At 36.1% G+C, this 15,053-nt stretch overlaps 1 protein-coding gene across 1 annotated transcript in view; it reads right to left on the reverse strand.

Moving 5' to 3' along the window:
* Positions 1–354: 354 nt before the first annotated feature.
* Positions 355–15,053, reverse strand: part of LOC108367333 (putative DNA helicase Ino80) — a gene marked incomplete at its 5' end in the record, with an annotated part of 62,683 nt that continues 47,984 nt past the window's right edge. Inside the window, 2 exons of the mRNA XM_017621927.1 lie at positions 355–994; positions 11,406–11,585. Of these exons, the coding sequence (XP_017477416.1) occupies positions 615–994; positions 11,406–11,585 (560 nt within the window). The remainder of the gene's footprint in view (positions 995–11,405; positions 11,586–15,053) is intronic.

Genomic DNA, 15,053 nt, shown 5'->3' on the forward strand with positions numbered 1-15,053 from the left:
AAAATGAATTTTATTCATCCCTTTGCGCATTTTCTTCCATATAAAATTGGATTTTATTCATCCTTATATGGAAGCAAATGCGCAACACCATCGACAAAAAAAAATCTCAAAAATCAACGGGATATTTTAGGACTTTCACATCTGCAAATTGTTACACTAAAATTGAATGCATACCCGATAAGTTTATAAAAATTCTGAATAAAAAGTTGCAAATTTTGATGCATTTTTTCTTTTTATTTATTAAATTTTCGTGAGTTCAGCACGCAGTTTTATGGTATACATTTTTACATAAAATTAACGAAAAAAATGTATCACGCAAAATATTGTGAATTTTGTAAAAAAGAAAAGATTGCTATTTACTTAACCGAGCACATACATACATATGTAATTAAGTAGATTATTGTTATAACTTTTCTTTTCATTTTTACCTTAAACCGATTAATGATGCATAATGAACACTTTGAACTTAAATTACTAAAAGTGAATGTGGTTGAAACTAAATCTAAATAAATTAATTTTACAAAATAGTCAGCTTAAATTTAAATATATATTTAATATAGAGTTTTTTTGTAATAAATTAATTAGCTGATAATTCAATTAAATATCCTTCGAAATTAATTCTCTCCTCCGCCGCCGCCGCCGCCGCCGCCGCCGCCGCCGCCGCTGCCACCACCACCGGCGGCATCCTTTGTAGCTGCAGAAATCGTTACACCCGTCGCGCTGTAACTGCTGCGTTCCGAAAAACTTGGGCTTGGCGCTCGACTAACTGCCGGACTGCGTGAGACTGGCGTGGCGCCGGGACTGTGACCCAATGGCACTACAAGCGGACCGATGGGCTTGCGTGTGCGTGGTGCACCACGTGTGCCCTGATATGTTGGACCGGCGGTCTTGAGGCGTGGACGTCCGGGGCCGCGTTTCATCGGTGTTGGCACAGCGGGTGAGAAGCTGGATTCGACGGGACTTAAATTGGTGAGTGATATTGAATGAGTGGAATCTGGAAGGTAGAAGCAGAAGTGAGATGGAATTAATAATAAAATAAATTTATGGTGATTAAAAAGAAAAATGTTTTTCGTGTTCTTAGAGAACCGTAATTACTGAGTGGATACTCGCGAACGCAGTAATCGGGAGGCAGAAAGGGTCATAGACAAACCAAGCTCTTCGGCTACCCTTTTAATAGATCGAATGCTATTCAATTAAACAGAAATGGCATCAGGCTAATTTCTGACTACCCAACGGGCCACAACCAACTACGATGGCCAAATAGTAAGGTGCCTTTAAGATGAGGACTGTCTGGGGTATGGCTAGACAAAGGTTGATTTATTTTAAAGCTCTAATGGTTTTTTAAGGATTCGTTAGGGAAGCCGAATGTATCTTGTGCATAATGGGTTAGGGTCTCTCTCTTTAAGAGATACAAAAGACCTTTCAGGTCGACACTGTTCTGTCATACCCGTGCTTTTATCTATCTATCTTTCTATACATCATGCTTACGATCTTATAATGCAATTTCTTGCTTTCATGTGGCATAATTTGAGGCAAGTTGGTTATTTTTTTATACACTTTTCTCGATCGAATTTAAACAAGGCAATTTCTATAATATCACTGCAGAACCAAGTAACTTTTTGAGCTAAGTTTCTGCAGCAAGCTTTTGATGTCAGTATCCTGTAAAAAATACGTCGACCATAGAGATGTCGTTTGAAAATCGATTAAATCTAATATCGATTAATCTAGCTCTTCCGATTTGATTTTTTCTCGATTTTTTAGTTGCGATTCGATCCGTAAATCGAACCAAAAAATTCTAGAATCGGCATTCGATAATTCATTGATTGAATCAAACTGATCTACGGATGGTCCTTTAAAATCTATAAAATTTCGTAAAGGCTGGTACAAAAAAAAATGAAGGGAGCTTCGCACCTTTCACCTTTCCAACGTCGGTATTACAAAAAAATAATATGTGTCCCAAAGATTTATTAGGCTAGCGAATGTATAATTCCCTTTTAAAAATAGCGATTAATTTTGAACAAAAACATAAAATGTTTTTTCTTTCGCGATAAAAAAAAATCGAAAAAATTTTACAATTTTCCCAAGTAGAACTAAGAATTTAGACAATTTCTGGTGAATACCCATATCGTTGTCTTAATATGGACAGTTTATTAGTTACCTGATAGCTTTTGAAAAAATCTTGATATATAAAGGTTTACAACTTCAGTGTTGATCAGGTCGCCGTATTTTGGTTCTTTATAAAAATTAAGCAAAAGGCGTAATTTGACAAAATACATATATGAATCGATCTTGGGGGATCGATTTATTTTTACGACTTCTTCATGCATCGGTTATTTTTATCGATTCAAAAATCAACTTTTTTTATTTCGATCTGGCATCTCGAGTCGATCAAAATTTTGAATTTAGTTTGTGTGATAAAATTTACTAAATATCATTTTCGAAAAATTAAGCAAAACATTTTTTTTTTCACCCAGTACCATAACCATTAAGACAGATGTTAATCTAATTTGTATGTTATGCCATTCATATATTTATTGATTTCAAATTATCTAGCATACTTTTGTGAAAAAATTACTTCTACATAACGTCGTTTAAAGTGCAAAACCGCGTATCAACAAAATGCAAAACCGCATATGTGAGCTTGCATAAATTATTTTCTAGACTGTAAAAACACTCATTTTTCAAAATTGTTCTCTTCAGGACGAATGGATAAGGATTGAGCCAAGAGCTTGTGTGAGCGAATCCAATTTTTGGCAAAAAATGTCAGTTACGCGGTTTTGCAGAACGACGATACGCGAGTTTGTACTATGCACGACGATATGTACATACATACATATTTGCTTATTTTAATTTCACTTGCAAATTCTCGAAAACATCAAAGGACTCGTAACATATTTTCCAATGAAACAGCTTAGCTGCGCTACAATCAGATCTCCCACTCACAACCATGACTCGATATCCTTTTCGCAAATAACTACTGAATAATTTCTGGTAATTTCCGCCAATGTTCCAGTGGCACGTTCCATAACGCAACCAAGCCGACAATGCGCTTACAGCAATGATAATTGCGCTAAGCCGCTTACGAGTAACCGGTAAAAGCGCTCCCCCTCACTACTCAAAGCAAGAAGTATCACATATAAACCTACACAACTATGTACAAATGCACAGGCACATACATACTATAATTGTGCATGACTCTGCATTGAGTACATATCGACTTGTTTAATTTTCAAGGACAAGAACAAGCGCAAAGCTGGACCTTGATTTTGGAGATTTTTCCACACAAAAATTGCATAAATTAATTCGCTAATCGCATTGATGTTAACAAATCCATGTTGCAACATAATTTTAAAATAAAAAAAAAACGCGCTTTTCAAGAAAAATAGTCACGCAAGTTAAATAGGAGACCATGTCTGGACATGGCGGGTATTGAACAAAAGCGCCGCTAATGATGTCACTGCCGATGCCGTCGACAATTGGCGGAGTTGACAAATCACGCGTGGAAAAGAGCGGAAGTGCAACAGCGCATGTGTCTGCATACGAAATTATGTAGCTTCCATCTGGCGTTGAGTGGAAGGAATGGCATGTGCCACATGTCAGTCCGTGTTGCATGTAACTCCATGCAACTAGACAAATGTAAAAGACGGCGATGGTTCACGAGGGCTTTACATATCAAAGTGATTAATAGAATCAATTGGACGTGATTAGAAGAAAGAGCAGAGTATTATTTTTTATATTTTTCGAGGACGGAAATTGTAAGAAAAAAAAATTGAAAATCTATCCGTTTTTGCGTGCTAATATGCCAAAGATACCTAACTAAACATGATTAAAAGCCGGGAAAGCCACAAGAAATTACAGAATTTTTTCTACATAAGTAAAATAGATGCGTACCAAACCTCTGAAAATATAATGGAATATTAAGGCGTTCTCCAATACCTTTGTTTCGATGCGAATGCTTACATATTTTGCCTCATTTATTTTTTAATACTTGTCAAATCTATTCAAATATTTCTCTGAGTGAAAGTTATCGAACAATAAAACTAGTTTTTGATGTGTAAGCATCTTAGCTCTCGGTATGGGTAAAATTTGCGATAACCAACGAGAAGGTTTCTAACTGCTTCTTGTTTAATTCAGCAGGAAATCTTTAATTATTTCTAATGTTACAAACAAATATTACTAGACTAAATACTTTAGGGCAATTTCGGGACTAGTTCGTTATAATTTCAGGACCGGCTTAAGACCATACCGGTCAGAACTTTTCGAGGACAAATTCGGGCCTAGCTTGGGATCATTTTGGGACAAGTAGGGTCCATTTCGGGATCGTTTCAAGACTGTGTCATGTTCACGACATGTTCCGAACGACTTCGGGACTATTTCATCACAATTCTTGGGGCTAATTCGGGATCATTTCAGGGTAAAATGGTCCTGAACTGTTCCCGAAGTGGTAACGAAAAAGTCCTGTACTCTGTATTGTTCCCGACAAAATGAATAAAATGAATTGAAATTAAGGTTTAATTTCTAACGTAACTCTGGCATTAGAAATAATAATGGGTGTTACAAAAAAGTGGGCACTTTCAGAGCCTTTTACTGGTAGCGACCATCATTATTATCGTTTCTGATTGAAACTAATTTACCCAAGATTAAACAGCCCGAAGAAACAGCACTCGGTGAACATTTTTACTTTAAACGAAGCGCCACTATTTACAAAAATTATTCGAGCTTGTAGAAAATCTATCGCAAACCGCACGGCATTGAAACAAGAGAGCTGCCGCATACTCACATACAATAACAGACATCGCTGAATTAAGGATCCACTGTCTCTGCTGGAGACAAGTATATACGAGGACCTACCGCTCTAGAATCGCGAGTGATGAAGCAGGGCAATGTAAAGCAGTAAAAAACTGAAGTCTGGCAAATTAGTTAGCAATAAAAAGGCAAAAAAAAACAAGCGAAACGCTGCGTAACATAGTCAAAAACGACTCCAGGGATATTGGCTATAATATAAGATATAAAGTACAAAAAAGTACAAAACTGTGGGGAATGACACCCAAGCCAGATTTAAACGCTCGATAAAGGGGTTAGATTGTAAGATGCCTTGCCCCCGCACCCAGCGGAAGAAGTCTCACTCCTTACAATAAATCGCCAGAGCCGAAGGACGTACTAGCCGTCTCAAGCATTCAGAGATACTACTTCTAGACATGTACAATGATATATGAAAAAATCATCAGCTTGTATTAATCAATTCAGGTAAATGCAACCCAACTTCACCCTCAGCATACCCTCCTCAATTCTTTAGAGACTACTGAAACCACGCCTCTCAATATCCGGCTCTAACGTCGGAGGGCTAACGCCTAGGCAGCACGGCAATATAAAGCGTATATGGCTTAATGAGTTTTCCAGATGTTAGAAACGCTTTCAGCTGCGCAATCTGAACAAACTTGATCTGATCTGCAATATCTTTATCTAAAAAGCATTGTTAAAAGCTATCATAGAAATCGACAGTTTATTTAGGAGACCATTTAAGGATGGAGGCATATGAAATTTACATTAGGCTTGGTACAGGGCTCAATACTCCATCCAGACCATTGAAATGCCAGTACAACGGCAAACTAAACAGAATAAGCACGAAGAATACTTAACCCAGGCATAATTAGAGCACAGGAGTGGCTATAGGCTGATTCAAGGGCGATGCAGATCTTTGGCAGCAATTGTTTGTGATATGTTATTGTGTATATGAATTGGCAAACTCAATCATGGAGCGATACTTAGTAGAAAAACTCTTTAAACGTGATCCAAACGTTGATGCCGATAAAAAAAAAAAGTGTTGAGCGATGATGGCACATTTTTACCTAAAAAACGCGTTAAAAGGTCAAACTGCACCCACTGTAAAAAGAAACCTATGCACCCCCGACGAGTCACTGCTTGGTGTTGTTTTTGGGCCAGCGGAGTCATATTTGGACGCACTTCTTCGAAAATGATGCCGGTAATGCTGTTAAGGTGACCGGTGAACATTGTCGTAACATGATAATACACTTCTGATAACCCGAATTAGACGTGATGGACTTGGACAATATGTGGTTTCACCAGGGCGATGCCACTTTCCAAATAGCATATGAAATAATGACCCTATTGCGAACGCAGTTCCTAGGACGCATTATCTCACGAAATAACGAGGTAAAATGGCCCCCGAGATCTTGCGATAAGCCCGAGACGAATCCAGAGCTGAAGAACGAAATTATACGCGTTATAAATGATATACAGCTATGCCAAAAAGTTATGGAAAATTTTGATATGCGCAACCTGTATTGCCGGAGGATGTTTCATACATACATAAATGCCATAGACTAAAAACCATGCTGAAATGTAACAAAAATCATTCGGAAAAATTTTGTTGTGTTCTATTTATAAAAAACAAGTAAGAGCAGCGCTGTCTTCGGCTATGCCGAAGGCTTCATACCTTTCATGAACATCTGCAAATTTTAGTTTGACAGATTACTGATTTTGAATACAGCTGCATACATCGATAGAGGAGTTACATACTTATATCAAAAATCGCATCTAAACAATCAGAGGTATGGAAGATATACTTTATATGGAACCAATCTAAGTCATTTTCACTGCTATGTGATCGGTATGTAAACCGGTAACACAATTTATTGGGTTTAGTTTCCTACATAAAGGAGATATATGGCAAAAACTGGTATCTGAACAATCAGTGCTATAGGAGATAAGGTTATACAGCATAGATTTTGATGATTTTCTCAGTAGGCTTTGTATTATTATTTATAAAATATCTTACGAAATTTATCGGTTTTAGCTGTTCAAATAAAGAAGTTTTACAGTAAAATCCCATATCTGAACAATCAGATGTATGGAAGATATATGTTGTAGTCACCCGGTCCTTGTTATTTTCACTGGAAGTATTCTGTTAATGATGAGTGAAAATGGTGCGAAATTTCATGTTCCTAACTGCATAATGGAGGAGTTATGATAAAAGACCTCATATCTGAACAATCAGTTGTATGGGGTCTGCAGGTTGTAGTTACCCGATCTTTGTTATTTTCGCTGTAAGTCTTCTGTTGATAATGAGTGAAAACAGCGCGAAATTTCATGGTCCTAGCTACATAAATGGAGGAGATATGATAAAAGACCTCATATCTGAACAATCAGTTGTATGGGGTCTGCAGGTTGTAGTGACCCGATCTTTGTTATTTTCACTGTAAGTTTTCTGTTGATAATTATTGAAAACAGTGCGGAATTTCATGTTCCTAGCTATATAAATGGAGGAGTTATAACGAAAAATTTTATATCTGAACAATCAGTTGTATGGGAGCTATAGGTTATAGTGATCCGATCTTTGTAATTTTCACTGTAAGTATTCTGTTATAACGAAAAATCTCATATCTGAACAATCAGTTGTATGGGAGCTATATGTTATAGTGGTCCGATTCTTCCGGTTCCGACAAATGATTAATACATTATAAAAATAGATCCACCTACCAAATTTGATACGGATATCTCGAAAACTGAGAGACTAGATTGCATACAAACAGACGGACAGACGGAGAGACGGACATGGCTAAATCAACTCAGCTCGACGTTCTGATCATAAAAGTATACATTTTAATGGGTCTATCTCTTTTTGTTGTGGTACTTACAAACATCGGACCAAAGTTATAATACCATTTCATGCTCATGAAAGGTATAAAAATCTACGGCCTTATTGAATCACTCTGCAAAAGCACACAGATTTGAAATGGTTGCAGAAAGAGCCGAAGACCGGCTGGTAACAAACAAGCACATATAGATGACCACAAGAAAATAGGTAAATTATCTTTCAGGAAATACATAAAAAAAAACAAAAGCATGGGCAAAACAAAAGATTCTGAATGCATGCAGTGACTCAAACAAATGACTACGTGTTGATATTCGTAATATTTTTTTATTCGTAATGTTTTTCGAGATAAATTTTTGTTGTTATTTTTCTATAAAAAAAATACCGTCCAAGCTTTAACCAAAACCATATAAATCACTATTTTAAAATTTATAAAAAATTTAAGAAAATTTATAAAATTTTAATCAAAATTTCAACTTTTTAACATTTTTGGGTATGCAGTTTTAAACCCCATACATATTTTCATAAAAAAAAAATTTAGGTTAAAAAACATTACGAATATTAAAAAAAAAAACAAATCGTGGTCATTTGTCTGAGTCACTGTATGTGACGGCTCCAGCTCAGACGAGCCGGACCACACATTCTTCGCAAGTTCGCGGTATACTCGTAGCAGCTAGCGCGGCACATAGTGTCGAGAACCAAGAAAACTATCACCTGTAAAAAAATTGGGAAATAACAAACTATCTGGAAAATGTGCTTCGAAAAAAAAGCGGGTCCTGGGACAGGATTCTGTTACTGTGAGAAAATATAGTGTACACCGAGTGCAACACTCACAACCAAAAACTCACCGAATAAAATTCAGTGAGTGTTTCGGAAGAGCAGTGTACACAATTTTGACAGCTAAAATTCATTCTCACACTTACTGAATCGCAAAATGAAGAGTGCACACAATTTTCAGTGTACACTTGAAAACTCACAATTACAGAATCCAGCCACTGGACTCAGATGCACCGATGGGCGTCTGGTTTTTTAATGCCACGCTGAAGGAATGCGTGCTACCAGCCATCTGTGCACAAAAAAAAACTTAATTCATTTTATTTTATTTTCTATTTATTTAATTTTTTTTTATAATTATCACCTATTTCAACAACTGTTCAATACGGCATACTTGCTGAGATTTCACAAAGAAAATTGTGTTATCGAAAATCTTCCAACAAATATTTGTCTTGACTTGCGCAGATAATGAACGAGAAAGCAACATAAGTACATACCTTTGTATTGTATGTACGTAGATAATCATACCCATTAAATGTATTTTCCATAAGTATGAGTTCACAAAAAATCCAGTAAAATCTGTCACGTATTACTCCACCCTCGTGGCTTAATATTTAACCACCTTTCAATTCATACCACACGCATTATTTCTGCCTGTTAAACATAACTTTTTTGGTATCGTCACTTGCGTCGTCAAATCGCTTCGAGTGTGACTCATTAACTAAAGTGCCACTTACGCGCCCACTTAAGTGCAGCTAAAGTATCGTAATGCGGGCGTGCAAAGGAGCAACGGAAATGCTGCAAGGAAACCACATTTACTTCAAAGTAAGGGGGGGAAGTAAGGATTAAAATAAACTACGGAAGTGGCATAGCCAATGAAAAATATGTGCCAGTATACAAAAATGTGGCGCAAAAACCGCAAAATTATTTGAATATCTCAAAAAGTGGTGCTTTAATCGATTTCGAGCGTGCCAAGGGAAATGAGTGGCGTTAAAACGTGATTTTGAGGTAGATTAGTTTCAAGTGGAGAACACATGCACTTATTTATATAAGTACATATAATATATCCAAGGATTTGAATTGAGGAATAAGTAGGAATGAGGCACTTTGAAATGAAGAAGGAGTAAAAAACTACACTAAACGTTTGATACGTATTCACTACTTTTTCGGTAAACTTTATTCGACACAATCAATCTGGATGGGCACCTATTTGATTTTCAGTCATATTTACTATGCGCAAACCACTTTTGTATGGCACATACGAAAATTTCGCCCACAGGAAAAATGCATTGTAACATGCGATAAAATATACAGTAAATTTTTGGCGTAACTATAGGGATTTCAGATACAATATTTTAGCAGGTAAGTCGTCGAATATATTTGCATTAAAAAGGCGATTTCGAAAAAATCGCGCATACTATAATTTCGTGAAAAGGGTTGGGATATGTATTTAAAAATTTGTAACCCATGTATGTAATTCAAAGCCCAATATCTCGATAAGTATCGATGTTAGCGATTTGGTTACCAAGTTTTGACATTTTTTCTGTAGCTCTTGTTATTTACGACATAATGGGAAAAAACGAAAACTTCATGAAAAAATTGGGTTTAGTGACCTTGCTGGCTGGAGTTAGGACACTTTTGTAGAGCATTCAATTCTAAAGAAACTCTATTATTGATCAAGATTATATCATAAAATGCCTCTGAGCTATAAAATTTTGAAAAAAGACAATTAAAGTTACGAATCACCGCTTTTCATTTAGAGAATTTTGGAAAGATTCTCAGAATTCCTCTAGTGGATGGTATTACCCGGCGACTTGTGGACCTGCTAGCACGTCAAATATCTGCAAGAATGTTGGTAGTTAATATTGTAAAAAGACATATTAATAATGCTCTCCCCGAAGCTCGGTCCAACGGGCAACATACCATACCATACGTCGCATCTTCCCTCTGTACAAGTAATGTTAGCACCGGGAAGTTATTTTAATCACTTTTAGTGATTCTTTAACGAAGTCCACGGCTACTTTTGGCTTTGTATTCCATCAAATTGGATTCTAGAAGGTTCTTTTAAGATTTGGGACACTGTAGGTATACCTTTTCCTCCCAATTAATATTTTGTTTTTAATCTATAGAAAGTCTTTAAGAGCTGCTGCCGCGTAAAATGGTTTGTCGGTTTTAGACAAAATTTTAACTAGCCAATGAAGACTGAGACACCTAGACTTAAATATCTTGTTAACTTTCTGCCTGTGGACTTATACGGTAAACTATTTACATATAAGCTGTAATGCTATTAGATTAAACACGTTGATCAAATGAAGTGATACGAGGTTTGGGCACTCCAGAATTTTCGAAGATCTTCTAGTAGAAAGAATGGCAGTCCCGCGTACTGGACTAAAGGATCTCCTGTTGCGGTTAAACTAGCAAAAAAAGGAACCTTGCTGTATGCAGCGTAGATCTCGCCCTTTTCTCCGCTTGTAGCGACCACTACATTGGCATTTTATTGGAGTTATCGCCGGACACCGCCTGATGGGAACCCACGTTTCTAGAATGGGTTTGCAGTCAAACGAATCGATATACCTATGTACATATATCGAAAGCGTTTTTACTTCAAATTACCCACATTTTAGCATGACCCTAATAATTTTGGTCAAACTGTATAGACTTGTAGCAGTTAGAAATGAAAGATCCTGTTTAACCGCCATCATTACAAATAACGAGCCATACATATCCTTGCGCCACTCCAATTAATTATTTCCCAGTTTCGTTTTCATCTAGTATTTACCAGCAGACCAGAGTTCCATAAGTAATGATTGTCATCACATTTGAACATATACTTCTCACAGGTATATCGCTACAGCGGACTATATTCCAGTGACAACAATTTTACCCCACCAATTCCTTTTGCAATAACCAAATATTTACTCAAAAATATTGAGAACAGATGATGAATGTTCATTTCCATGAATCTGACTTTATATGTACAGTGGCTTTTATATGGAGCCACGCAACCATAACCTACCTTCTCCACCTGGTGTTGCGGGCGTTGTTACATTTCCATTACCCGGCGATGAGAGTGAACGACCCAAGGTGCCACTACCACCGCCACGCCTTGTGCTGCCGCGTGGACGACCACGTTTAGTGCCACGCGGATGATGGCGACGACGTATGCGACCAATATTGCCATAGTCACCAAATAGAGCTGTAAGGATACAAGAAAGCAATGATAAATTAATACGGGAATGAGCAATAAAGGAAATTAATAAAAAAAAATGGAGGTAGGCCAAAGCGCACACAAGCTATAAAAAAAATGTTGTGAACACATACGGAAGGACATAGGCAATTTTTAAATTTTAATAACACAAAGGCATATTGTAGATACATACTGTAAGTAATTAAAAGCTGACAGTTGGCGAAAGGATGAGGATGTGGGAGGACTTAAAATGGACAGTTGAAAACGAGATCATATGCAGAGCACAACAGTAAAAGGTATTCGTAAAGGAAGGCGTAGTGCTCTTTGATTAAATTGTTCCACGAGTTTCAACGCGAAACAGATTGCAATAAATTACCGGAAAAACACAGCACCACATGGTGTCCTACGATTCGTACACATTTCTACAAATAATTGCACTTTAATGCATACAAATTATCGTACACTAAAAAAATTGCTTTGACCAATGTGGTAATTAAAAAACAAAAAGCAGCTAATGTAGGCCATAATAGTGGAAAATGCAATGGACCAAATGCAGGCAAATTGAGCGCGTGACCATTTCAAATGGAAAAGGCAGCACGTGAAAATTAAAAAAAAAAATAAGAAAGTAATTCGTTGTTGAAAGCAATTAATCTCAATTTTAAGCGACTCAAAGGACACGAAAGAGTGCATAAAAAACAAATAAAATAAAAAAGAAAGAAGTGGAAATAAATGAACATTTTTTATTGAAATTGGCGCATATGGAGTGTTTTCTTGTCAATTTTGGAGAGGAAATAAGTGGTAGTTTATAGCAAAAATTAAATAGGAAGCAGCTGATGATCACAGCTGTAGTTGCCTCTGAGCTATGATGTATGTAGTTAGTTATCTTGCAGAAAATGAAGCCTAGTTTCTCAAAAGGCTTATTTCTGAGTAATTCACTACTTTCGCAACTTGTTGAAATAGAAAGCAAGAATTTAAAAGTTAACGAAGAAACCCAATTATAGTGATAAAGTACGTAAATTTTTATGAATCACTAGTAAATACCCGGCGTGCTGCACAGAGCCTTAAAGGTATTTTTGTGTTGTTTGATACCCATAATTTTTTTTTTTAAATTTAATTAAATACAATTTTCAAACAGGTGGCAACCCTCCTCAACAATATTTTCGGAAGTAAACTTTCCTAATGCTATTCAGTTTGATACACATACTGCAATATTTAATTTATCTTGTCAATTAAATTAAATTAAAATTTTCAAACATGTGGCAACCCTCACAAAAATATATGCCGCAGTAATCCTTCTTAAGCCTCTTTCTTTTCACAGCCATATAGTAATATTTACCTTATCTTATCAATTTACTTAAACTGCAATTTTTAAACAGGTGGCAACTCTCTAATTTATTCTCTTTCTGTATTTTAAGCTACACCTCTAGCAAAACACCTATGAAAACGGCATTCAATTTCATGCATTAGTTTGCGAGACAGACAGACGGACAAAAATTCTAAAAATTGTTGGATTGGCTTCTATTACTCTAATAAAGTCCCCTATATTATTTTTCTTTAATATCTATAATGTACGGACATCGGTCTGTTACAATGCTATTATACGTGTAGATGTCAAAACGAAAAAGCAACGTATTTTTCTTTCACACCCATCCCGTTTTTAAAATTAAAGTAACTGTTAGTCAAAATTTTTAGCTTCAAATCTCTCTTTGAGAACTTTATACGGAGACATCACTTGAAATGCAATTACAAAAATTCTTGAATGACTAGGTCCGTAAACATTAAGACACTATCATCGCACAGCACTTCCTCAAAAAGTGTGGTAGAGTGCAAGGCAGCCACGGCTGAAGTACATAGTTACATATATGCTGGTACGGAGGTGCCTCTGCACTGGATTCCACGCCGCACTAGCGTTACTGGCAACGATGACCTCGCCAAAAAAAGGAATGGTTTCAANATTAAATTAAATTAAAATTTTCAAACATGTGGCAACCTCCACAAAAATATATTTATTTTTCTTTCACACCCTTGCCGTTTTTTAAATTAAAGTGACTGTTAGACAAAATGTTTAGCTTAAAATCTCTATTTAAGAACTTTATACGGGGACGTCACTTGAAATGCAAGTACAAAAATTCTCGAATGGCTAGGTGTGCAAACATTAAGACACTATCATCGCACAGCATTTCCTCAAAAAGTGTGGTAGAGTGCAAGGCAGCCACGGCTGAAGTACATAGTTACATATATGCCGGTACGGAGGTGCCTCTGCACTGGATTCCACGCCGTACTAGCGTTACTGGCAACGATGACCTCGCCAAAAAAGGAATGGTTTCAGATATATGGCCAATAGAAGATCTGTAAATTTCTCTACAAGATATTAGAAATGAGTAGGACTTGTATACGATGTGGCAGGCAGATACGTTATGTACCAAAAGCATAGAACAAAGTTTATTTTATCTCTTCAGCGAGCAGGATTATAGGACAGTTCTGGCTAAGATAGTTGCAAGTCTTTTGTAAAATAATTGAAAGGCCTTAGGAAAGACAGTTTAAAAGATTTTGTTCATTCTGGTACGAAAACCTTACAAAAAAACTCCCTTGCCAACTTTCATGGTGAAAACCTGAGCATGTTCCAAATGGCGAAGTGTATCATTTTGCTCGAGCTGCTCCAACAGGCACAATAATTTTCTTTTAATATTTAGATTTCAGTGTTTTAAGAAAAATAATTTGTATTTTTTTAGATCTCATTTAATTTGTATAAACTTATGTATGTTGTCTTCTTTCTTCTTCTTATTATTTTTTTATATATTTAAATTTTACTATTTTAAAAAGAACAATATTTTATTAATTTCTATAAGTTTTTANGCCGGTACGGAGGTGCCTCTGCACTGGATTCCACGCCGTACTAGCGTTACTGGCAACGATGACCTCGCCAAAAAAGGAATGGTTTCAAATATATGGCCAATAGAAGATCTGTAAATTTCTCTACAAGATATTAGAAATGAGTAGGACTTGTATACGATGTGGCAGGCAGATACGTTATGTACCAAAAGCATAGAACAAAGTTTATTTTATCTCTTCAGCGAGCAGGATTATAGGACAGTTCTGGCTAAGATAGTTGCAAGTCTTTTGTAAAATAATTGAAAGGCCTTAGGAAAGACAGTTTAAAAGATTTTGTTCATTCTGGTACGAAAACCTTACAAAAAAACTCCCTGGCCAACTTTCATGGTGAAAACCTGAGCATGTTCCAAATGGCGAAGTGTATCATTTTTCTCGAGCTGCGCCAACAGGCACAATGATTTTCTTTTAATATTTAGATTTCAGTGTTTTAAGAAAAAGAATGTGTATTTTTTTAGATCTCATTTAATTTGTATAAACTTATGTATGTTGTCTTCTTTCTTCTTCTTATTTATTTTTTTTTATATATTTAAATTTTACTATTTTAAAAAGAACAATATTTTATTAATTTCTATAATTTTTTTTTTT

Source organism: Rhagoletis zephyria, unplaced genomic scaffold (assembly GCF_001687245.7).
Source record: "Rhagoletis zephyria isolate East Lansing unplaced genomic scaffold, Rhagoletis_zephyria_1.1 Rzeph_scaffold_02643, whole genome shotgun sequence".
Taxonomy (NCBI): Eukaryota; Metazoa; Arthropoda; class Insecta; order Diptera; family Tephritidae; genus Rhagoletis; species Rhagoletis zephyria.